The sequence below is a fragment of the Chrysemys picta genome, chromosome 6, assembly GCF_011386835.1.
Source record: "Chrysemys picta bellii isolate R12L10 chromosome 6, ASM1138683v2, whole genome shotgun sequence".
Taxonomy (NCBI): Eukaryota; Metazoa; Chordata; order Testudines; family Emydidae; genus Chrysemys; species Chrysemys picta.
Genome location: NC_088796.1, coordinates 38936594 through 38962271, shown reverse-complemented (window position 1 = coordinate 38962271; position 25678 = coordinate 38936594). Strand labels below are relative to the sequence as shown.

Here is a 25678-nt window from a genome sequence, read left to right as displayed (position 1 = left end):
GGGATATCAGGAAAAGAATCATTATTACCTTGAACTCAACTCCCAGAATTCTAGTAGGTTCAGGTGAGTATTCAAAAGAATAGATAGTTTCATCCTAAAGACTAAGTACATATGTGCAGCTAATTAAATGTTGTCACACATGGAATGGAATACAACAATTATTTAACATTACATAACAGTACACAGTTCTTCGACTAAGTAGTGCACAGGTGTAGCTCCACTGAATCACCACAAGGAAGCTGCAAACATGCCGTGCATTATCTACTTAAACAGGAATTGGGCTAGTACTTATTGGCAGGGCTTGTGCTGCTTTATGATGTGTTTGTACAGTGGCTACCAAAAAATTACTACATAACATTAAATATTCAGTATGAAAATGCTAGGAGTTCTTTAATGACCAGATAGTCAACCAATTTCTTCTACAGCACACTTTTCCCCTTGGATGTCTTCCATCCAAGACATAGACAAAACCTGTTTAGTTTGGATGTGACCTTGTCAGATCTAAAAGTACAACTGCAAGCTTTAATCCTCCATTAAAAAAGCTAAGCAACTGTCTAATTCAATCTCCTTTTTTATCTAGATATAGTGCATTTACATTCTTCGACCCCACTTTTTTTCTGACTGCATCTCTCGCCTTCCTGGCTTCCTTAACTTTAATCTCTTTCACATCCTTGCTTCTGCATCGCTCTCCATTCCACCTTTTTATGGCTGTTGGATTTCCTTCCATTTCCCAACATACTTAGAGCCAATCAATGTTGTTTCTTAAATTGTTCAGATACAATTAGATCGTGACACAAGGTCTCCCTCTACACACTGGGCTCAATTCACCTCTGCATCCATGGGGATTACAATTTGCAACCTCTTGCACTGCTTCTGCAAATGCACCTAAGAGGAGATTCCAGGAGGTCAGGCAGTGGTATCATTGTCACCCTCTGCCAACCTAGGTCAGCTCTGCTCTCCAGCTAGGGTTCTACAGGAACCATATTAGCACAGGCTGCAAGGAAGATATGCTCCCAGGAACTCTGGCCATGCCCTTCTTTGACCACAATTGTCCAATTTGTGGGCAGTGCCTAACAGACTTTCTCCCCCTCCTTTCCCCTCAGCACAGCCTGCACCTTGCACTGCTCATTCGGACTCTGTACACCTAAGGCCACAGCCTGTGTTTCAACAGTAGAATCCAAGTAAACTGGGACCACTGACCGTGCTGCTTCAATGCTAGCACAAATGGCAAGGGCCCCAAGATTAAGCCTAAATCTGGATAGGTCATGACCAGGCTTTTTGATATGGGAAAGTTTTACCAATTATACGGATATACAAGCGTAGAGTATGTGAGGGAGGGAAATTCAGCATAACCCAAGGTATGAATTCAAACAGGTATGGTTATAGCAGTATAACTCCCCTGTGAAGACACATTTATTGCAGTAGGAGTTCGCCTTTTTTGTTTATTTGCATTACACTTCTTCACAAATGACAAACTAAACTAAAAAAAGCTACCCTTATAAAGGGATAGGAATGTCCACACAGGGTTTAAACTGGTATGACTATATCAGTTTAAATTTACATCTTGTGAGATATATTGAAGGTTTTTTTCCTGTGTAGCCAAGGTCTAAAATTCATACACAGCCTTCCTTAAGTCTCTCACCATTCCAGTTGGTAAGCTGATTGTCCCTGTTACAGGGACAGGTGCCTCCTGAGCACCAGTCGTCATTCACCGCTGCCCTGCTACAATTTCTCCCCTCTTCAAGGCCCCTTAACTCACAGACAGGTAATTAAAATATCCTCCCCCTCTTTGGGTCCCATTTGTTGAGTCCTTATAAACTGGCCCTCCAGACTTCAACCCCAGTTCATTCACTCTCCCCCTTTAGGTAGGGAGTCCCCAGCCCTTCCTCCCAGAGCAAAGTCCCAATTCAAAGTCTCTCAGGCTTTATGTCAGTACAGGTCTCTAGCAAAAAGTCTTCTGCTCACTATCACAGCTTCCTCAGTCTCAGCGTCTTCTCTGTAAGAGCCTTTTTCACACTCCACAGTTTCTCTATAATTTCCTGAGTTTTCCCCCTTCACTGCAGCCTCCTGCTGCTCTTTATAGGGCAATCACCCTGATCTCCTCCACGAGTAGTTCATTCTGTAATCAGGGTTGGCTATTCCCATGCATTAAGGGATGAGCCACCCGGTTACACCCCACGACAGAGACCTCATTATAGTAGCAGACCATCACTCCTATGTTCCTATAAATAATTTCCGGGACTATTTGCAGGAGCAGGACTACCTATAGAAAAAAATAGAGACAACACAATCCTAATCTATTTCACTTGTTCTGGCAAGCACCTCTAGGGAAAGTCTGGTGTGAGACAACAGGTACAGTTCTCCACTAGATTTTCATACACAGTTAATGACCTGTAACAATTTGAACTCTTGCAAAAGGATTTTCTTTCAAAACTGGTTTAACTAGTTATCTGTTTTCTTCGTAAAGTGAGTAATATCTGTTTTTGTTTGTAAAGGTGTTATCCCTGCTTGTTGTACAAAGAGTGTTTTGGGGGTTAATTTGCAAGGCTCAATCAGCCATTCTTTACAAATTCTTAAGACTTTTTACCAGTGTTTTAAAATTGGAAAAGAAAATTTATTGAGATTACATTTTCTATTGTCTCAGGGGTACTATTTAATGTTTAGTCCATTTGCCTGTCTAGAATTAGGAGACAACTCAGAAATGAAAAGTTTGTTAGTTAATTAACTTATGAGACAGTATAGGATTACCTTTGTTCATTGGCTGATATTTTAGAACTGCTATCTCTTCCATCTGAAGAGAAGAAAAGTAATAGTCTATAGAACTATGTAACAGGGTGGCCTATCCCTTTAAGGTCCAGTAGGCCTGGATTCAATCAGCCCCACCTGTGCTATAATTAATTGCCCCTCAACCTAAGGGGGCTGAACTAATTGGGGTCAGGTGACAGACAAACACCTGGGCCTCATAAAAGGTGTGAGAAAACATCATTTGGAGAAAGAGCCACAGGGAGGAAGTTGGGCTCCTTTGGAAGGCCCTCAAGTACAGTCTAGAACAACTTCAGCAAAATAGCCTGGGAGTCCATGCTCTATCCTAGAGCGGGGAAGACTGAAAGGCAACCTATAGGGGACAAGACTATGACGGGACTCCAGAGAAGCAGCCTGGGAATCAAGTTCTATCCCAGAGCACAGACACAAACTGAGCCTGGTGGGTGGGTTGAAGAGGAGCCCAGTGGGGCAGAAGAACCATTTATTTGGACTTTAATTACACCAGAAGGTGACTGAACTCAGTCACCCAGACAGAGGACTGAGCCATGGAAATCCTTGGGAGACACAAAATATGCTGCTGAGGGGAAACTGAGGTAGGCAGTGCCTGCAATGCCACATTTGACCATGACAGGGGGATACTAGAGGGACGGCATGCCCTATGACAACTCAACTTTAATAAGAAACCATCTTTTGTAAGTCTTGAAGGAACAGCAGTCCTCAAAACTCAATCAATGGGCCATCCAAGAAGGCATTATTAAACTAGGAGTCTATTCCGCATTAGGTCATCCAAGTGCCAGAAGTTTTATCTTTGCCAAAGTAAATGAAAGAAGATCAAGGAAGCCTAGTCCTGGAATGGAGAAGATTGAATTTTCTCACAAACAGTATCCAGCAGACCATAATAAAAGATGACAATACTCATTCCAACTCCATGCCAATCATGATCTGCTTTGTGGCAAAAAAATTAAACATTAGGATTCAATAAATAACACTACCAAAACCAAAAAAGTTATGTCTAGCTTCTAAATATTCCCAGCTAAACTAGCAAGCATGTAGTGTAACATTAAAATAGGTACTACTCAAAATTTATCTGTTTTACAACAAAAAACTGGCAGAAAGTTTTATATCTTTACAATCGCCTCTTGCTCTCTGCAAACACTATTCCATTATATTTTTCTAGTACACAGCTGAATACAGCAGCTGTGAGACTAAGAAATGCCAGTAACCAATTAGGCTGGCATAAACCTTGTCTCGCATATAAAGTGAGATTCAATTTCAAATGCTGAAGCACAATAGGCAAATGAATCTGCAGAGAGTTGTTGAAAGGCATCAGTCCTTGATTCATAGTCCATTTTCTGGAGTCAGAGTATTTAAAAATCTCAAATATAAGAATTTTTATTAAAATGCATTTGGTAGGGTAAAGATAGAAAAATAATTAGATAAAGAATATTTTTCTACAACATAGACATCTCCAAAAGAAGGGGGGGAGGGAGAGGGAATGCAGCAGCTGTTCCTGATGCACTAGGATTTCAAACTCAATGTTTCTTCAATTTCTGTTTCCTATAATCACAGGATTGTGATTCACATTACAGCACAACAGCTTCCCAAAAAGTCCCACTGCTACAGATATCAGTCTAACTGAGAAGAATGCCTATATTATCCGTATAAGTAAACTTGTGTTGCACAGCATACAGTTACTTCCCACAAGCTGGAGTACTTATACTACATCTCTCATATCTACACATTGTACATGTCATCTGGATTTAAAATTACTAAAATACAGTTAGCTTAGCTTTTAGCCACATTCTTCCAACACACATACCCTGTGCGTTTCGGACACCCTAGGTATAAAAATGAAGAAAGTCAGCCACACACCCTTCATTTTCCAGAGACAGTATGGAAAGCCTGAAGACAAGTGAGCAGGTAAGGCAAGTGCAAACATTCAGAGAAATTTCTTGAAGACTGGATAATAGTGCAGGAGAAAGTTTAGGAATAAGGAGAAATTGCAAAAACCCTTTGGCCAAATTAAACATCCCAACTAACTCCTAAATTCAGTCAGTGATACTGAGTAAGTGTGTGCACTGAATTGTACATTGTTTTTTTTAACCCACATCTGCATTGGATGTTTTTTACCAAGAAACTCCTTGAATCTGCCCTAATTCTGGAGGAAATGACCCCATATGGGACCAACACTTTAGAATCTTTCTAACAGATTTCAGTATATTACGCAAGCTACCCATCAGCATTGAGCCAGCAATGATAGGACGAAAAAATGTCAAAATGGTTTGTTAAGAATAATTACACTATGCTAAGGCATTTTCCCCACAGGAGAATTTTAGGCATTTTCCCCACAGGAGAATTGCACGCACCCTATGATGCTTATAGATTGGCTCCAATGCTTTCCTTCCTGCTAGAGTTTTCGTAGAGAGTAATGGGAGGATTAGAGAGCAAATGTGATGTTTTATTGTGTATCATCAGACCTGGAATCTTTGTGTGGAATTGGAATTAACCTGTTCTATTAGTTTTGTATTTGTTACTTGGGGCTGTATGGTTGTTTGAGAGGTATTCAGAAGCTTCTCTACAGCACAGTGCTTTAAGTCGGGATTTCAAATTGCACGCGGAAAAATGTAAACAGTGTCCCTTGTAGATCATTAGAACTTCTGTTCTTTTGTTTTTGGTGAAGGGCTGCACTCCTTTTTCCTGGCTTAAGCTTGCTGGGACAGTGAGAAGTAACTTAAAATTAGTATGTGACCTCAAAACCAGCTAACTGTTTGTAATAGTTCCAGGCTAAGGTGGCATGAAAATGGGAATTGCTGGAGGCAATTTTCATGAAAGAAAACAAAGAACTTTAGTGTAATATTTCTGACCTTCCCTCTTAAAGAATGTGGGAGGTGTTACTCTAGTTCAGACCAGTGGTCTTCGACAGTGGTCAGCACTAGATGCTTCATAGGAAGTTGCAAGAAAACCTAAAGCAGATGTTTACCTATTCTAGGTAGCTATACAAGTACCTACATAGGCCTCATCACTGGAATATCCATGTGCCTCCCATTCCTTAAAAGATGACAGGGTCTAATTGTGGAATAGTTTGTCAATAGGCAAGAGGTATCCTCACCTCATCAGTCAATGTTGATATAATCAGTCAATTATAACAAGATAATGTTCATGTTAAACATATCTGGCCATGTTATAATCCTCTGAAAATTTTCATTTCCACAGTAAAAGTACAATTGTACATTGAAAAAATTCTCCTGAAAAATACTCTGAAAATACTATATAAAACAATTATGTTAAAAGAGAGAATATTGAGGTTGTAAAATCAAGCCCACCAAAGTTAGGAAATACCAGAATTATAGTAGACCATGCAACCTTACCTCTGCCCCCATATGCACATTACGATATAGGCTCCAATTAAAATGATGACATTGTTTTCTTCCACAGAACTTGAGCCTCATTCAGTGCGTAGGATAGATAATGCTCCGTGAATTAATCAGCTTTACATAGAGGGCAAGGCTGTTGCATATGAAACACTACCTCATTCGCTACTTAAATTGGAAAAAGTGTGTTGCTAATAAGGCATGGGTCTGCAGGAAGAGAAAAAACGATCTTGTGGTTAAAGCACTTAAATACCTAGCAAAAGAACTGGGACCTATCCTTAGCTCTGCCACAGATTTCTTATGTGATTCTGGGCAAAACATTTAAGACCAAAATTTCCACAGATGGCCTCTACTGTGTTTCTATATTTTGGCATCCAGTCACACTCCTGGAGCCCAATCTTCTTCAAGTGCTCAGCAGTCACACTAAGTTAAAGTCACTGAGAGTTATGAATCTTCAGCAACTGTGAAAAGTCAGACCCTAAGTGTCACCCAATCACTGAAACACTCAGTAGAGACACTTGCAAATTTTGGCCTTAAATCTGGACCTCAGATCCCCCATCTGTAAAATGATTTTGCCTCCCTACCTCACATGGGTGTTGTAAATATTAAATGTTTAAATGTCTGTGGGGTGCAGGAACAACACACAATGAGGAGCATAATAAAAAAAAATTCAACAGCTGCCTCAATCACTGAGCACCATCTATGCTGTGCACTCAATGAGAGAGGAGTCCTGTAGGGATAAAAAGGCAGTCTCTAATTACATTATATGCAATCATAATGCATATATTACTTTCCTCCCTGTGAAAGATTGCATAGGCAACCCTCTATTCTGACATTTCCTAACTTGCCCTATGCAGTTTATTCCACAGACAAGAACTGAGGCACCAAAACAGGCATCAAGCTCTGGAACACCAGCATATCAAGATAGATGCTGAACTACTTTAAGTACTAATGCTGCTGGAGCACCAAGACAGGCACTGAAGCATCAACAAAAGAGCCACAGGTGCCAAAATGGAGGCTGAGCGCCAAGCACACACTGGCACAGAGGCACCGGTAACACCCAAAAACAGTCACTGAAGTGCCAAGGTGAGCGCCAAAGTATAAAACTGCCATAGCTGGAGAGCTAAAGCTCAAGAGAAAGAACTAAGCTCCACTCCATTTCTTGCACTCATGCTACACTTCAGATAAGAAGCATAGCCCAATTTTGGGAGTACCAGTCATACTAGGTTCAAGCTTGCTACATTGGTGCTCCTCCCCCATAAGGATTACCTGGAACTGTATTCTATTTCTACTATATGTTTTGTTTGCTTCTCTTACACTTTTAAGTCTTCCCACATTTCAATCAACTGTTCTGCTGACTTTTCATTTTACAAGTATGTCTATGAATTTCCCAGTACATACAGAACACAAGTTTGCATAGTTTCCTCTTTTACAGAGGCTTTTTGGTTACACATCCCTTTGATGCATGTCTGAGTTTTTAGTTTTCATTTTCTTTTATTTGAAAACCCTGAGAAATTTTCCTGCTTCAGATTCCTAGACTCCTGAGAACCTATTCTTCCATTTATTAATTTTAAACCAGATCCAATTGCCATCTATCCAGTGACTTCAAATGACACTTCCACAAGTTTTTCATCATTTTGACACAACAGATTTGAGTAGAAAACTGGATCTTCCATTTCAGCTACTAGAACAGGGGTCGGCAACCTCTGGCACGCAGCTCGCCAGGGTAAGCACCCTGACGGGCTGGGCCGGTTTGTTTAGCTGCCACGTCTGCAGGTTCGGCTGATCACGGCTTCCACTGGCCGCTGTTCACCGCTCCAGGCCAACGGGGTCTGCGGGAAGCAGCGCGGGCCGAGGGATGTGCTGGCTACGGCTTCCCGCCACCCCCATTGGGCTGGAGCGGCGAACCGCGGCCAGTGGGAGCTGCGATCGGCCGAACCTGCGGACGTGGCAGGTAAACAAACCAGCCCAGCCCGCCAGGGTGCTTACCCTGGCGAGCCGTGTGCCAGAGGTTGCCGACCCCTGTACTAGAATATAAAGAAACAAACTTTTGCATCAAAAAGTAATTTTTTTTAATTAATTTTAAATTAGTTGCCCTTCAATTTCAGTGTATTTTCTCTACTACTGGTGTTATGAGACAGAGAGAACAGAAGCTCCAGATCTACCTTCTCTATACCATTTATTGTTTTATATACTTGTATCGTCTCCCTTTGAATGTCTCACTTTTCCAGGATAAAAACTCCCAATCTTATTCTCTCTTCATCCAGTTTTTCCATGCCCCTATCATTCTCACTGCCCATCTCTGAACCCACTCCAATTCTGATATTTCTGTGTGAGATGAAGTGACCAGTATTGTACACATTATTCCAGAGGAGAGCAAACCACTGATTAAAACAATGACGTTATAATATTGTCCGTATTAACCATCCCATTATTTTTGCACCCTAGCATTTTGTTGTGTGACTGACACACAATGAGCAAGAGGTCTTTACTGAACTGTCCACGATGCCAAGATCCTTTTCCTAAGTTGATACTGTTCATTTAGAACTAGGTAAAGTGTAGGCTCAATTTTTTTCTTCCAATATACATTATTTTGCATCTATCAAAACTGAACATAATCTGCCATCATGTTGCCCATTTACTTTGCTTGGGTAAGTCCCTGTCTTCTCTGGACTTGACTAACAAACAGTTTTGTGTCAAATCCCTTCAAAAACTTCTTCAGTTGCTTTTAAAGGTAGAGTGCCCCTCTCTAGTGTTAGTTGTCGCATACAATGTTTTGATTAAGATCCTTTTGTTGCTCAGTACAATTTCAACATAGTTATGATATTTAGAAACAAATGTAGAGACACAATCAAATATCTTTCTTTTTCAACCAAACTCCCGGAAGCTGATGACACACATTTTTGTGGTTGTGTAAGAGTTTTGAAATGTCCATAATATGCTTTAAGATGGTGTTGGTCATTACTTCTTTCTCAATAAGTTCTAAATACCCATAATTCAAACATTTAGGATGATCTGACCACTTCTATATTCCCCCGCATTTTATTTTTGTTGCTTGAGCAAATGGCAGAGATCTCCCTGACAGTTTTCTCAACCTTCTTGGATATTAACTTCAACTTTCTTAGATGTTATCTTCAGCAACTTGGACATAACATTCCCCAACTGAAAAGTAACTTGCTAAAGATGCAAAAACTAACAAAGAAATTTTTTTAAGTACATCAGAAAGCCTGCCAAACAGGCACTGGGGCCACTAGACAAAGGTGCTAAAGGAGCACTTAAGGAAGACAAGGCCGACGCAGAGATGCCAAATGAATTCTTTGCATCAGCCTTCACTGCAGATCAGAGTTATTTGGGGGGGGGGGGGAGCAGGGTGCATCAAATCTGAAGTACTGTCACACATTAATGTGTCAATAGAAGAAGTTTTAGAACAAACTGATAAATTAAACAGAAAGAAGTTACTAGGACCAGATGGTATTGACCCAGGAATTCTAAGGAACTCAAATATGAAATTACAGAACAATTAACTGTAGTATGAAACCTATTGCTGAAACAAGCATCTGTACCAGATGACTGGAATGTAGCTAATGTAACACCGATTTTTAAAAAGGCTCCAGAGGTGATTCTGGCAATTACAGGCCTCTGAGCCTAACTTCAGTACTGGGCAACATAGTAGAAACAGTACTAAAGAACAGAATTATCAAACAAATAGATGAACATGATTTGTTGGGAAAGAGTCAACACAGCTTTTGTAAAAGGAAGTCATGCCTCACCATCTACTAGAATTCTTTGAGGGTGTCATCAAGCATGTGGATAAGGGCGTGTAACACCACTTCCTGCTAGCACCAAGTGTTAGGTCTTGTCTACACTGGCAAGTTTCTGCGCAGTAAAGCAGCTTTCTGCAGTGTAACTCCCGAGGTGTACACACTGCCAAGCCACTTAGTGCACAGAAACTGCGCAGTTGCAGCGCTGTAAAAAACCACCCGACAAGAAGTGGTTTTCTGCGCTGTGAGTACAGCACCGCGGTGCCAGTATAGACACCCTGGTCGATTACAGCACTGCGATTGGCCCCCGGGAGGTGTCCCACAATGCCTGTTCTTGCCTCTCTGGTCATCGGTTTGAACTCTACTGCCCTGCCCTCAGGTGACCAATCATCATCCCCACCCTGTAAATTCCTTTGGAATTTTGAAAGTCCCCTTCCTGTTTGCTCGGTGATGCGTGCAGTGTTCTCAGCGCATCTTTCCAGGTGGCCATGCCTGCTCCATGCACCAGGTGATCCCCTGCTTGGAGCAATGCCGAGCTGCTGGACCTCATCAGCATTTGGGGAAAGGAGGCTGTCCACTCCCAGCTGTGCTCCAGCCATAGGAATTATGATTCCTAAGGACAGATTTCACAATGCATGACAGAAAGGGGCCATGACCGGGACACACTGCAATGCAGGGTCAAAGTGAAGGAGCTGCGGAACACCTATCACAAGGCATGGGAGGCAAACCGCTGCTCCGGCGCTGCGCCCACGCGCTGCCGGTTCTACAAAGAGATGGACGCGATACTCGGTGGCGACCCCAACTCCACTACGAAGGCCATACTTCGGTGGCTCGTGTGCCCGACTGGACTGAGGCAGGAGAAGGAGATCTTGGACGAGGGTGCGGAGGGGGACCCATATGCAGAGGACAACTCAGAGGTCAGAGATGCATGCAGCCAGGAGCTCTTTTCTACCCCGGAGGAGGCTAGCTGTTGGATCTTGGAGAAGCGCAAACAGTAGAGGAGGCCCCTGGTAAGTTGATTTGATTTGGGGACTCGCTGAAGCAAGTTGTTGGGGGCAGAAGGGTTGCAGAAAGCAGGCTTGTGTCTGCATGATGCATGTACCATCACATGCCTAGTCTGAGCAGCGAAACAGGCTGTTGATTTACTCCTCACTTCACGTAAATCTGCCTCAGAGATTGCCAGGAAACTCTCATGGAGATACTGGGCAATCCACTGCCGCAGGTTCTTTGGCAGAGCTGCTTTGTTTCTTGCCCCATTAACGGTAACTTTCCCGGGCCACTCTGCCTTCACGGGTGGGAGGAGGAACCATTGCTGCACACAGGCGAGCTGCATAAGGGCCAGGGCGGAAGCCACAGTCTTGGAGAAGACGCTCCCTTGATTCCCTGCTCACCTTCAGCAGCGAGATATCTTCCATAATGAACACACCCTGTGGAAAATATGGGGACAGGAATAATTATCAGGCTCCCCTGCAGTGCTGGCTTTCTCCAAGAGCCACGTGCCCAGTGTACAGTGGGGTCCGGGAACACTGATTTACCCTGCCCCTGCGGCTACTCACCATTTTGGGGGTCTTGTGGCTCATGTGTGCTTGTCTGGGATTAGCCAGTTAGTGACAGGTATGTGAATAGTGGCTGTGTTTTAAATCACTGAATCAGTGGTCTGTGTGTTGCAAACAATACTGCTTCTGTAAAATGTTGCGTTTTGGCTTCACAGAGATGATCTTGGGAGCCCAGTCTCCCTCTTTGTTATCGCCAGCTGAATGGCTGCGCAGAATTAGAAAGCAGCCACGAAGAACTAAGGAGGACTTTCTGCGTGACATTATGATGCACTCCACCACCGAGAAACAGGAACTTAAGGAGTGGTGGGACAGCGAGAAGAGGACCAAAAGGAGAACCCGGCATGCCAGAATGAAGCCATGGAGCAGCTCTTAAATATTATGGAGCGCCAAGAGGACAGGCTCCAGGCAATACTAACACTGCAAACCAAGCAGCTCCGCCCCCGCTCACCTGCAGCTACTGTTGCAAAACTCTTTCCCATGTGACCCCCAGACACCCCAACAGACTCTGATCAACCTCTTGGCTCCAGTCCGTACCCGCTGCATTCCACTCCTCCCCCATCACAGTCCAGCCCTGCCGACTCCCAGTACCCACTGCACTCAACACCCATCCCTCTACAGTTTAGCCCTGCTGAAGTACAGTACCCACTGCACTGTATTCCAAAGGAGAAGGCTGGATATGATCCCTGGACATACATAAATCTTTAACCGTCCTGGGACCCCACCTCCTCCTGGGACCTTCCCTTTCCCCCAGCCCCCTCAGTGCTAATGTGTTTTTTTGTTTGACTCTCTTCCAGTTGTTGTTTTTTAATAAAAGAATTGTGTTGGTTTGAAAGCAATCTTTATTCTATTAATTGAAAGCAAACAGACAATTATCTTAAACCTTCATATTGCATTGTCTGCACCAATCGCAATCACCTCCTAGCATTACAAGCACTGCACTCCCAAGCATAGCAACAAATATTAGCGGCTTTCAACTTCAAATCGCTGCCTCAGGGCATCCCGGATCCTTATGGCCCCGCGCTGCACGCCGCTAACAGCCCAGGTCTCTGGCTGTTCAAATTCAGCCTTCAGGTGCTGAGCCTCAGCAGTCTAGCCCTGAGTGCAGCTTTCACCCTTCCCTTCACAAATATTATGGAGCATACAGCACGCGGCTATAAGCATAGGAATATTGTCATCGGCTAGGTCCAGGTTCCCATATAGGCACCGCCAGCCGGCCTTTAAATGGCCCAAACACACTCAACAGTCATTCTGCACTTGCTCAGCCTGTTGTTGAACCGCTCCTTGCTGCTGTCAAGGTGTCCCATGTATGGCTTCATAAGCCATGGCATTAAGGGGTAGGCGAGGTCTCCCAGGATCACAATGGGTATTTCAACTTCCCCTACAGTGATCTTCTGGTCAGGGAAGAAAATCCCTGCTTGCAGCTTCCTGAACAGGTCAGTGTTCCGAAAGATGCGTGCGTCATGCACCTTTCTGGACCAGCCTGTGTTAATGTCTGTGAAACGCCCACGGTGATCCACAAGCGCATGGAGAACCATTGAGAAATAACCTTTCCGATTAATGTACTCAGTGGCTAGGTAGTCTGATGCCAGAATTGGAATATGCATGCCATCTATCCCCCTCTACATTTAGGAAAGCCCATTTGTGCCAAGCCATCTACAACGTCACACACGTTGCCCAGAGTCATGGTCTTTCGAAGCAGGATGCAATTAATGCTCCTGCACACTTTCGTCAACAGGAGTCCAACCATCGACTTTCCCACTTCGAACTTGTTCGCAACCGATCAGTAGCAGGCTGGAGTAGCCATTTTTCACAGTGCAATCGCCACGCGTTTCTCCAATGGCAGGGCAGCTCTCATTTTAATGTCCTTGCGCCGCAGGGCTGGGGCGAGCTTATCACACAGTGCCATGAATGTGGCTTTCCTCATCCGAAACTTCTGCAGCCACTGCTCGTCATCCCAGACGTGCATGACAATGTGATCCCACCACTCAGTGCTCGTTTCCGAAACCCAAAAGTGGTGTTCCACTGTGGTCAGGACCTCCATGAATGCCACAAGCAATGTCATGTTGTAGCTAGTACGTGTGGCGAGATCAATGTCGCACTTCTCTTGCCTTTGTATTTTAAGGAATACCTCCACTGCTACTCGTGACGCGTTAGTGAGAGCGAGCAGCATATTGGTCAACAGTGCGGGATCCATTCCTGCAGACCAAAGAGGCAGAGAGCGCAGTACACAAATCATTGAAAGATGCCGCCAACGGCAGACAGAAGCACAGGGATTGCTGGGATGTGAAGCAATGCATCACAGGGCATTGGAACAGGACCCAGGATGCCCCGTGACTCCCTCTGCCTTCCTATAACTCTTAGCAGCAACAGAAGAAGAGATGCGCTGTGGGATAGCTGCCCGGAGTGCACCGCTCTGAATACCACTGCAAGTGCCGCAAATGTGAACACACTATTGCGCAGGCATCTGACAGTGTGAACACAACAGCGGTTTCCCTTCAGCGCTCTCTGAGCAGCGCTGTAACTGCCGGTGCTGTAACTATGCTAGTGTAGACATACCCTTAGACTGGGTTTTGTACATGAAAGAGCTCAGACTTTCAAACTTCCAACAAAGTTAACACTTACTGAAATCTAATCTTACGTTTAGAATCTTTTTGGAGTGTAGCCTTTTAGAATGGTCCTCTTTTGCCATTATTGTTCATAACTGGAAGATTCTCCTTCAGCTAAAGCTGAACATATTCGTCTATATAATGAATTCCATGAACCATCTATCCTCTTCCAAAATTGTTGCTATCGTATACAAGCAAAAATGGTTGACCATGATGGGGTTTCTTTTAAATGTAATCTTAACTCAATTTCCTGGGTTTGTAATACTTGCTTCTAGGATAGTTTCAAAATCTCTATAATTGTTTTTAACCTTGTATTACTGATGTATACTCTAAACCTTCCTGACACTTTTGCATAGTTTTCCTCTGAGTAAACATTTAAATCATAAACTTGCTAGGAAAAGTAATAAGCCACTTTTTCATTGGATTTGTGCCTACAGGGCCACTGTCAACCTATTCGGATACCTTAAAATTAAGGGCTCACAAATCCAAAGACAGGGCCTACATTTTAGCAGCTTTTCGCTTGCAGCCTAGTCTATTTTTTTCCTTTGTGCAATTTTATACTTCTACTCATTAGTCTTGTCACACCAACCTTAACAGGTCTTTTTCCTCCTTGATGTTGACACCCTTCAGATATTTGTAAATGTATGTCACCTCTTATTCTTTCACACTCCACCCCAAGCTATACATATTAAATCTTAACCATTCTTCATATTTTAATTGCTCCAAACCCTTTTTTAGTTCTAGTTCTGTATATCCTTACCCTTCACATCCCAGTGGATGAAATGGCAACAATACAATATTCATTTAAAAACCTACAAAAACAAGGACCCAACAGTTCAGGGCTGCTATTCATCTTTAGTCAAATGTTATGGTACAGAAAAATAAAAACATTCTTTCAAAATGAAAGACATGGTAAGAGCTAAGCGGATTTAATTTCACCCACAAGCCACCTCTTTGTATGTGTATCTTCTCTTTCCACACACACCTGTATCCTTTTCCCTCCTGTATTTCTCTTACACCCCTCATCCGCTGACATGCTTTAAGTAGCATTTATCTCAGCAACTGGGGAGAGAGGTGCTTCAGAAGAGGAATTAGTGCTTCTGCAGCCACACCAACTCCATAATATGAAAGGGGAAGATCTTAATTTTCTGAAGGGAAGCTTCAGATCAGCTCTTTAGCCAGCAGCTGGGGATCCGGGGAGTAGCATTCTAGCTGCTCCCCAACTAATAGTTCAATCTTGTAAGTGACTGGCCAATGCAAAGAGTAGGGGCTGAGCCAAATCTTCTACTCGGCAGGCTGAGCTACAATGTGGGTTTCTCCATCAGGGAAAAAGGCCATGATTATGTAATCCCAGTGATCACACAGGGGCTTTAAATCCACCATTAGAAGTAGCTTTACACAAGCCTGTGGTATAGAAGTACTGAAGAAAACAAAATTTCTCTAAGGAAGAAGAATTCTATTTTTGACTTTCAAGAGCTATTTATAATCAAACAGTGTAGAAAAGCAGCATAAATATCAGGAAAGGCTGCAAGTTACATTTTTAATTTTAAAGCCAATGTACAGCACAGTAAAAAACTAATGCTTTTTAAAGTTTGAATTACACATGATATGCCATGAACAAGTAACAACACTCTTTGTCATGTCGTCTGCAGGGACTGAACCCAGAATGGCTGAATCTAAGAACATGAGCCTTTACTACTCAAGCTAAAGGGTCATGTCCATTAGCTCAGATGCAGTAGCAAACTCAAAGCTCTTTGTTCTCCAGCTAATGGCTAGACCACATAAAGATACATTGGGTCAGCATGAATTACCCAGGGATAAGGTAACTGAGTCAAGTTATTTGTTAGCACATTTGAGCAGTCTTAAAACCAACCAGGCCTGGTCTACATTTAAAAATGTGACCAACCTAAACTAAAACATTCAGGGATGTGAATTTTTCCCCACCCCGGACTACCCAGTTAAACCATCCTAATCCCTAGTGTAGACATAGTTAGGTCAATGGTAGCATTCTTCCATTGATCTAGCTACCGCCACTCAGAGAGGCAGATTAACTACAGAAACAGAACAACCCCTTCCATTGTTGTAGGAAGCGTCTATACTACGGCGCTATAGAGGTACAGCTAGCTACAGCTGCACCACTCTAGTGCCCAAAGCATAAATAAGGCCTCAATCACAAAACATATCTGTCATCAAAGAGGAGAGCGAAAGTGTTGCTCTTACTTCAAGTTAGCCACAAGGGTCTACAAAACAGCAGGATGACCCAAACTTAACACAATTATATAGGGTCATATTGGACTTTCATCCTTAATATGAAGTTCCCAATGATATCAGTAGAAGTTGCACATATAAAGAATATGATACAGGAGATCTTGACAAATTGAGGCCAGCAGCGCTCTTTCAAGGAGGAGCAATATCAAAATTCTGCAAAATCTAAGGTTTTATTTTAAAAAAATTAAGTTTACAGCACTTATTGTTACAAAGATTACTCTCAGGTAATGTTTTGAAGGTTAACAAGTGTAGTGATGTCGCTATAAGTCTAGGAACTGCTACACAAGATCAGACCCGTAGTCCATCTAGTCCAGTACCCGGTCTCTAAAAATGATCAGGATCAGCTGCTTCAGAGAAAAGTACAATAAACCCTGCAATAGGCAGTTGCAGAATAATATGCCCATAGGGAAAGCTTCTTCCTAAATTCCATCAGTTAAAGACCGGCTTACGTACTGCAGCCAGTGGTTTATATTCCTTCCACCACTCTTGGGGGTTTTTTTTGTGTTTTATTCATTCTTAATATAACACAATATTTCTTCCATCCATGTCAACATTCAATTGTTTTTTTTAATCCTGCAAAGCTCTTTGCCTCAATGATATCTTGTGGCAATGAGTTTCACAAGCTAAATTGTGTATTGCTTATTCTCTTTTATCTGTTTTAAATTAGCCGTCTTTCGATATCACGGAATGTCCTCTTGTTCTTGTATTATGAAAAAAGGTGAATGAAGTGCTTGATCCACCTTCCCCATATCATTCATAGATTCCAAGGCCAGAAGGGACCGTTATCATCTTGTCTGACCTCCTGTATAACACAGGCCAGAAAACTTCCCCAAAATAATTCCTAGAGAATATCTGTTAGAAAAAAATCCAATCTTGATTTTAAAATAGTCACTGATAGACACTTCACTACAACTCTTGGCAATTTGTTCCAATCATGAATTACCCTCACTGTAAAAAATTGCCTTATTTCCAGTCTGAATTTGTCTAGTTTCAACTTCAAACCATTGTATCATATTGTATTTTCTCTGCTAGATTAAACAGCCCATAAAAGCTATCCCTTGGGTACAGCGAATCAGGGTGACTGCCCTGGGCCCTGCACTTTGGGAGTCCCCATGCTTCAATAAAACCACAAGGAGGTAGGCGGGGAGGTGAGGCAGGTGCAGAGCGGGGTGAGGAGGTGAACGGGGAGGCGAGTGGCAGGTGGGCCGGGGCAGGAGGGGGCCGAGAAGCCCCCTACCAGAACCTCCCCCTCCTCATATTACCTACTGCCTGCCAGCAGGCCCCGCCAATCAGCACCTCCCCCTCCCTCTCAGCACTTCCCGCCTGCCATGGTTCAGATGTTTTGCAACGTCAGGAGGCGCTGGGGAGGGAGGGGAGAGAAGCAAGGGTGCAGTGCATTCGGGGGATGGGGACAGAACTGGGCGGGGCAGGAAGAGGTGGGGTGAATGGGGGAAGGGGGCAGAGCCTGGGGGGGACCCTCCAGCCAATTAGAAACTCACTGCTTATGTCCCAGGCCCCGCTCCCCCTTTAGGGACGGCCCCGGAGCCCATTATCAAATATTTGTTCCCCATGTAGATATTTACAGAGTAACCAATTCACCCCTTAGCCTTCTCTTTGTTAAGCTAAATAGACTCAAAGACCTCAATCTATCACTACAAGGCAAGTTTTCTAATCTTTCAGGTGTTTTCATGACTCTTCTCTGAACCCTCTGCAATTTATCATCCTTCTTGAACTGTGGGCATCATAACAGGACACAGTATTCCAGCAGAAGTAACACCAGTGCCAAATACAGAGGAAAAGTAACCCCTCTGCTTCTCCCTGAGATTCCCCTGTTTACACATCCCAGGATCACATTAGCTCATAAGAACATAGGAACGGCCATACTGAGTCAGACCAAAAGTCCATCTAGCCCAGTATCCTGTCTTCCGACAGTAGCCAATGCCAGGTGCCCCAGAGGGAATGAACAGAAGAAGTAATCATCAAATGATCCTTCCCCGGATGTTTTGGTGACAATTTCAGACTGGGAGCTCAAATTCAGCTGCTTATCCACCATGACACCCAGATTTTTTCTAGAGTCCCTGCATCTGAGGATAGAATCCCCCATCCTGTAATTATGGCCTACATTCTTGGTTCCTAGATGTATACATTTAGCCATATTCAAACACATTGTTAAACTGTGCCCAGTTTACCAAGTGAACCAGATCACTCTGAATCAATCCTCTTCATTATTTACCACTCCCCAATTTTTGGGTCATCTGCAAACATTATCAGTGAAGATTTTGTTTTTTCTTCCAGGTCATGAATAAAAATGTTAAACAACGTAGGGCTAAGAAGTGACCCATGCAGGACCCTGCTGGACACACACCCATTTAATGACAATTCCCTGTTTACAGTTACATTTTGAGACCTATCAGTTAGCCAGTTTTTAATCTATTTAATGTGTGCTGTTAATTTTATATTGTTCTAGTTTTTTAATCAAAATGTTGTGCAGTACCAAGTCAAATACCTTACACAAGTCTCAGTATATCACGTCAACACTATTACCTTTATCAAACTTGTAATCTCATAGTTTGACAGGATCTATTTTCCATAAACCCATGTTAATTTGTATTGACTACATTACCCTCCTTTAATATTCATTAACCTAGTCTCGCATCAGCCGCTCCATTAGCTTGCCTGGGATCAATGTCAGGTTGATGGGCCTACAATTATCGGGTCAACCCGTTTACTCTTTTTATAAACTGGCACGACATTAGTTGTCTTCCAGTCTTCTCAAACTTCCCTAGTGCCCCAAGACTTATTGAAAATCACCATTAACGGTTCAGCAAGCTCCTTAGCCAGCTCATTATTGTGTCACCTCTTATTCATCCCCTAAGATAAACACTCCCAGTCTTTACATTCTCTTCATATTAAAGTTTTCCTATGCTTTTATTCATCCTTCCCACCCACCTGTGAGGCCTCTCTATTTCTACTAAATCATTTTTGAGGTAGTGAGCACTGAAAACAGAGTATTTCACGTGGATGAAAAACACCAATTTGTACAATGGTTTTATAATAGTTTAATAATTTCAGTGTTCTTTCCCATACTATTCCAAGCCTGCAGAGACACAGCTCCAGTACTATTTGGGGAAGGAGGGAAAAAAGAAGGGTGAAGAAGCTGCTGCTCTGTGGGTTGGACTGGTCAGGGAGCACCATGGGGAGGGGAGAGGGATTCCAGCCACCCCAGCAAACGGATGCAGGGCATGGGGTAAGCTTTGCCTATCTCACCAAAAGATTGTACTTGTAGAAGGAAAGCCAACATAAGATGATTTATTATGGAGAAGAGTTAGCATAAATTGATTTACTGAGAGTGGCCATCATTAGCTGTATTATTGTGTGAGTGAAATGGAAGCAACATTAATTGATTTGGTATAGTTTGTATATATAATTTTAGTGGTGGGCAGCTATTACTCAGGTGTATTACTCAAGCAGGAAACAGGCAATCTTTGGACCCCAGCAACATGGTACATGCTGGAGACCAGGAAACACGGGCACAGCCCGTGGCACTGGTATATTTTGGACTGGTGAGCAGGTTTAGTCCATAGGACTGAGGTAATGGGAATGTTGTTCAAACTGTGCAGATAAGGCACATAAAATTCAAACTAAGTTAAGTTATTCATGCGATTGAGGTTTTGCTTCCGAACGGAACTGTTACTTGTCAAGGGGGTTAACAGATGCTCTTTTCCAGCTACATGTTCATTATTTTGAAACATGAACACTAAATTTAAATATAATAGATGCTTTTTAAGTAACTGAATTAGTTGGCTGGTTACTGCTGTTCCATTCTAAATGAAGGGAACTAGTTATTCTCTACAATTAAAATTCAAGATATCAAGATGGCATTTGTACCAATGCTCATGTGAAGAAACCAACATTTCCCTGCGAAAGCTACTATAACATCTCTTCTTGGAAATAGAGTTTCATCCAAAAGCTGTCATGATATTTTGGCTACTGATTCTAATAATATATTTTATTTCTATTATACTTATTTTCCATTTGCATCATACAGGAGACCACGGTTGGAACTTTAAATCCTAATCACAATGAAAAACACAATAATTCATCATACTGGAGTATTCTGATGCCCTTGCTCTCAAGTGTATTATTCCATCATTACACTTATTTTTTGTTGCAATATGTAAGACCATCAAGTGCTGTACAAGAATCAAAATCAAGGTATTTTGTAGAAAGTTTATAATTATTGTAAGGAATAGCAAATTGTGGACTTTTTTTTTTTTTTAAAGGGGGGGGCTTAAAGTGTTATAATTTCAATGCAGCTCTGTGCACAGAGAAACATTTAAAATAACTGGTGGACAAACTGGAGACTCCGCCTACCCTTTGGTGTCACTCTAGAAACTGATCAAAACTTTGTTGTCTGATCCTAAAGACTATTCAGGTAAACAAACAGATAAACAGCTACTTGATTTTGAGAGATCATACTTACCACTCAAATTAATGTTTTGTTTTAGAAAGGGTATGTGTTCACTCGGAGTTAGCCTGGACTCTTACCTGAGCGTTGCCCTAACCCAGGGGTGGGCAAACTTTTTGGCCCGAGGGCCACATCAGCGTTGCGAAACTGTATGGAGGGCTGGGTAGGGAAGGCTGTGCCTCCCTAAACAGCCTGGCCCCCACCCCCAATCCACCCCTTCCCACTCCCTGACTGCCCCCCTCAAATCCCCGACCCATCCAACCCCCCTTGCTCCCTGTCCCCTGACTACCCCGATCCCTATCCACACCCCGCCCCCTGACAGTCCCCCCCGGGACTCCCATGCCTATCCAACGTCCCTCCGCTCCCTGTCCCCTGACTGCCCCCCCAAAACCTCCACCCCATCCAACCGCCCCCTGCTCCCTGTCCCCTGACTTCCCCGGGACCCCCTGGCCCTTATCCAACCCCCCCCCCCCCTTACCATGCTGCTTAGAGCAGTTAGAGCACGCAGCCCCACCGCCCAGCTGGAGCCAGCTATGCCACCCACGCTGCCCGGCAGGAGCAGCGGGCCACAGCTCTGGTGGCACGGAGAGCTGAGGCTGGGGGGGGGGGAGCAGAAAGTAGGGGGGTTGGATAAGGGGGCAGTAGCTATAATTGGGGATTGTGGGGGGGGGGCTAGCCTCCCCATCTGGGAGCTCAGGGGCCGGGCAGGACGATCCCGCAGGACGGATGTGGCCCACGGGCTGTAGTTTGTCCACCTCTCCCCTAACCTTTCACTCAGGCTGCTAATCTGCTCCTTTTGCAGCAAGGCATAGGTCAAACAATGCTGACAGTCCTCTAGTGCCTTCCCACAGTTCCCCCATGTGCCCAAAAGGACAGTTTTTCCCCCCAATTCATAAGAAAACATGAGATATGCCCCAGAAGTTCTAGTGGCACACAAGGGTGTGCATCACCAGTGAGGACACATAATTTGGGTATAGATTCACAGCATGGCTGCTCACACCCTGTTGGGCTAACCCAGGTGCAGATCACCCATGTTTTTTCTGTGTAGATGAAGAAATACCCAAAATGTTTTACAGAAATCAAATACTTTTATTGGAATATATGTAATCATTACACATTTTGCTGCATCACTTAAACTAATTAATAATATGGGTATTATGTACAAGACTTAACTGTTCTCATTTCTGGTATCAAAAGTGACCAGAAGTAGTCAGGAAAACAATTATTGTATGAGGCAAATTTTTTTCAAATTTAAGCAAGACACACAATCCCCAATTACAGCTACTGAAAGCTCACAGAACTCTCAGTGAAATCATCTGACAAGCACAATGAAGTATAAAAAAAATAAAACGGTATCTATAAAGAAATCTGCAATACATTAACACACAATCAATGAAAAGCCTATCCGGTTCTTTGTGTCACACACAAGTCATAATTCGCAAACTGAGATGTTATGTATAATGAGTGATGGCAGTCTTAATGACATAACAAAAATGCAGTGTTTAAGAACATTCAATCTAGAGAGTGGGAAGGTAAGGTAGTTAACAGCACATCCTCATGCAGTTTATATGCTGCCTCATGCTCTAGCCATACTCTAGTTTCAGCACCCTGGATCTCCAGGTTTTTCTCAGCTGCTGCACAAGCATCTGAACTTCCCCAGAATGGTTCTGAATATTCACACTACTGGAGAATAAACTGACTTTCCAGAGACAATCCCAACATGACCCCACCCCACAGGACTTCCGTTCTTAACTGGGTTTGGGGATGTGCTGACGTATCCCCATTCAAATTACAAAGCTGAAGGTATGAGAGGCCTGCCCATTGATTCAGCAACCAAAATCCCCATCCAGCCTCTGCCCATAAGCCTCCATCCAGACAAAATACCCATCACACAAGGGATATCACCCCAAAACCCAGTCACTCGTCTCCTAACTTCATGCGTATCTCCAGAAACCACTGCACATGCTACTGAGCAGGCAGGAAGGGAAACATTGGATCAGCAACAGAGAGGTCCAAATACAGAGCGGTGTATTTACATTGCAAAGAGGTACAGAATAGCCAAAAGAGCATCAGGTTTTTTGTTAAATAATGATGGAGGGAGGGAGTGTCCCAAGCCATCTCTCTGGCGCTGTACATTGCCGTCTACTGCAAGTACAGCTAATCACAGCTTGCGTTTCAGTGTGACTGAGAAGTTATTGCCGTACATGACAAAACCCATCATCACCCTTCTGCTCCTTCCCCCCAGCCCATCTCTCAACCTCCCCCGCCCCAACTTCCCTCTTTGGATTTTCACCCCAAACCAGATCGTCTCCCCTCCCCCCAGTTACCCACCGCCTCCCCCAAACAGACCTTGCCCATTTTCATTTCTGCCTTCCCTTCCCCTCTCCCAATCAACCCATATCCCCCCCCTAACTCATTCCCTCCCCCCTTTGCTCAGCCACCCCCCGAGTCAGACCATCTCCCCTTACCAGCCCCTCCCCTCCTCCCAGCATTGCAGCAGCCTCCCTGTCTCCAGCGACGGCGGCTGCCGTCCGTGTCCTCGCGCCGCCCCCCCCCCCCAACGCACCCGGGAAACGACAGCAACGTTCCCTAACAACCGCAGCAAACAGCAGGCCCAGCCCCTCCCCGGGCCCCGGCGCACAATGGGCCCCGCGCGCAGCCCCCTGCCTCGCGGGGGAGGTGGCGGGGGCCGGGGGCTGCGGCTGCTCAGCCTCCTCCCCTTCGCTCACCATCGCTGCGCTTGATCTCCACATAGATCCCGATCTGGATCTTGCCGAAGTTGGCCGCTGCCATCGCTTCATGGGGCAGCCGGGGTCCGAGGCGCTGCCGGGCGGACGCGCAGGGGGCGGGGAGGGCACAGGGCAGCGGCAGCGGCTCCGGGGGAGGGGAGAAAAGGCGCCGGCCGGATACAACAGGCGCTGGGAGCCGCTGCGCCTGCGCACTTCACGGAGGCGTCACTCGGCGGGACCGGCTTAAGGGGTGGGAGGGGACAGTGGCACCTCCGACTTGGCCTCCGCCTGCCGCCTCCTCCCCCGGCAGGAGAGGGCGCTCGGCCCGGGGCCCTGGCCGGGCCTCGCCGCCTCCCCTGCCCCTCGGGAGCTCTGCCCGGGGTCGCTCGCGGGGATGCGGCGGTGAGCGCGGCCATGGCCCTGCTTACGGCAAAGCGCCGCTGGCACCCGCCCTGCCATGTGATTCCGCCTCCCGTGACTGCTGCCCCGGCTGAGCTCACGCGTGTCGCGTCCCGGCACCGCCGCCCTGTGCTAACCCGCCTCCCGCGCTGATCCCACAGCCACCCTGTTAAAAACTGCACCTCGCACTGATCAACCTTCCCAGCCCACGGTGATACCCCGACCATGGCGGCAAAGGCAGCCCGCTAAAAGCAGCGCTTTGCTCTTATCCTTTCCTTCCCCCAGCTCAGCATTCCCCTGTTCAAAACCTGCCTCTCGCAGTAATTCACTATCCGCAACTCAAGTCCGTCCTGTTAAAACCACAGCTCAGGTTTATCTTCACCCCAGGCAAGGCCGCTGTGAGCAAACCCATGCCCTGGATTTATGCCTCCACCTTCTCCTGTCCCCAGCTTCACAAAGTCACCACCTCCTCTGTACCCACACAGGACTCAGCCATACTGGGCAAAGCTGCCCTATTAAAACCCTGCTTTATCTTCTCTTGTGACAACTTCTCTGGTCTTATTGGAAAACCACCTCCTTACCAAATGCACCACCTCGCATTGATTTATCCCCAGCTGCCAGCAATTCCTCTAGCCAGGCCAAAGCCATTTTGTTAACAATGTACATCCTGCTAGCTTCAGCTCACAAATGACTCCCCTAACCTGTTAAAACAATCCTATTAAAAACACTACATAGTCATCCTTTTCTCATGATGACTTCCCTGCTTCAGGTGAGTCACCCTGTTAAAAATTGTACCTTAAGTTTATCCCTCTGGACATCTCCAGACCATGCCAAAGCCCACTATTTAAAATTGGTATTCACATTTATTCCTCCTCCACCCCACCCCCTGTGATGTCCCCCACTGGAGCAAAGTATCTCATTAAAAATTGGCACTCTTCCTTCCTCCCCACCCCCCCAACACAGAGACACAATGACTTCCTCTCCAGTAAAGCCAGTCCATTAAAAATCTACACCTCACTTTTAGTGCCTCTCTATCACCCCAGCAAAGTCACTGTTAAACATCAGCACCTCAACTTTATTTCCCCCACATAAACTTTGACAGCCCCACCCATTCTGACATAGCCATCCCATTAGCAATCCACTCCGCAGATTTAACTCCCTCCCCATCCCCCGAAGAATCCTCCCCGATTCTGTCAAAGGAGATGTAAAAACTGGCACCTCCAATTTATTCCCACTACACAACTCCCTAAGCCTAGCAAAGTGTCTCACTAAAATTTGGTACCTCGTGGTTCTTTCCATCAGTGAGTCATCTCTAGCACTATTTTAAACATGTATATTAGTGCTTTTCACATGGATTTTTAAAGCACTTTACAAAGGTGTAAGTACCTTCCCCATTTTACAGATGAGGAAAATTAGGCAGAGATTAAGTGATTTGCCCAAGATCACAGATTGGGCCAGAAGCAGTGCTAGGCCAAAACTCAGGCTGCTGTTGCCCTGCCCTCTATTCTAAATACTTGACTATGCCGCTGAAGGTCTTTATACATCATTGAGAAACTAAAGATAACAAACCAATTTTTTCCTTTGATGTGGAGGAGTATTCATACAGGAATGTTCCACATTTTTATGTATGTAAATAGGTAACTAATAGGTAAGGTGCCAATAGATTAGGCCCAAGAATATGTAGCACAGTTCCTGAGCTTCATAGGATCAATACAACTCATTGTGTGCTGCAGAGAGCATCCTCTAGCTGCTTGCTA

At 44.6% G+C, this 25678-nt stretch overlaps 1 protein-coding gene across 10 annotated transcripts in view; it reads right to left on the bottom strand.

Moving 5' to 3' along the window:
• Window positions 1-24386, bottom strand: part of KIF2A (kinesin family member 2A) — a 92569-nt gene extending 68183 nt beyond the window's left edge. For 2 of the 10 annotated variants that reach the window (XM_065599022.1, XM_065599025.1), the window contains exon 1: window positions 24234-24378. Coding sequence is in view for 7 of the 10 variants with exons in the window: in XM_065599023.1 (XP_065455095.1) it covers window positions 23523-23586 (64 nt within the window). In the remaining 3 variants the exon portion in view is untranslated. Of the gene's footprint in view, window positions 1-23522; window positions 23734-24233 lie in introns of those variants that run through there. The other 8 variants (XM_065599023.1, XM_065599021.1, XM_065599020.1 and 5 more) reach the window with 6 other exon arrangements.
• Window positions 24387-25678: the final 1292 nt, after the last annotated feature.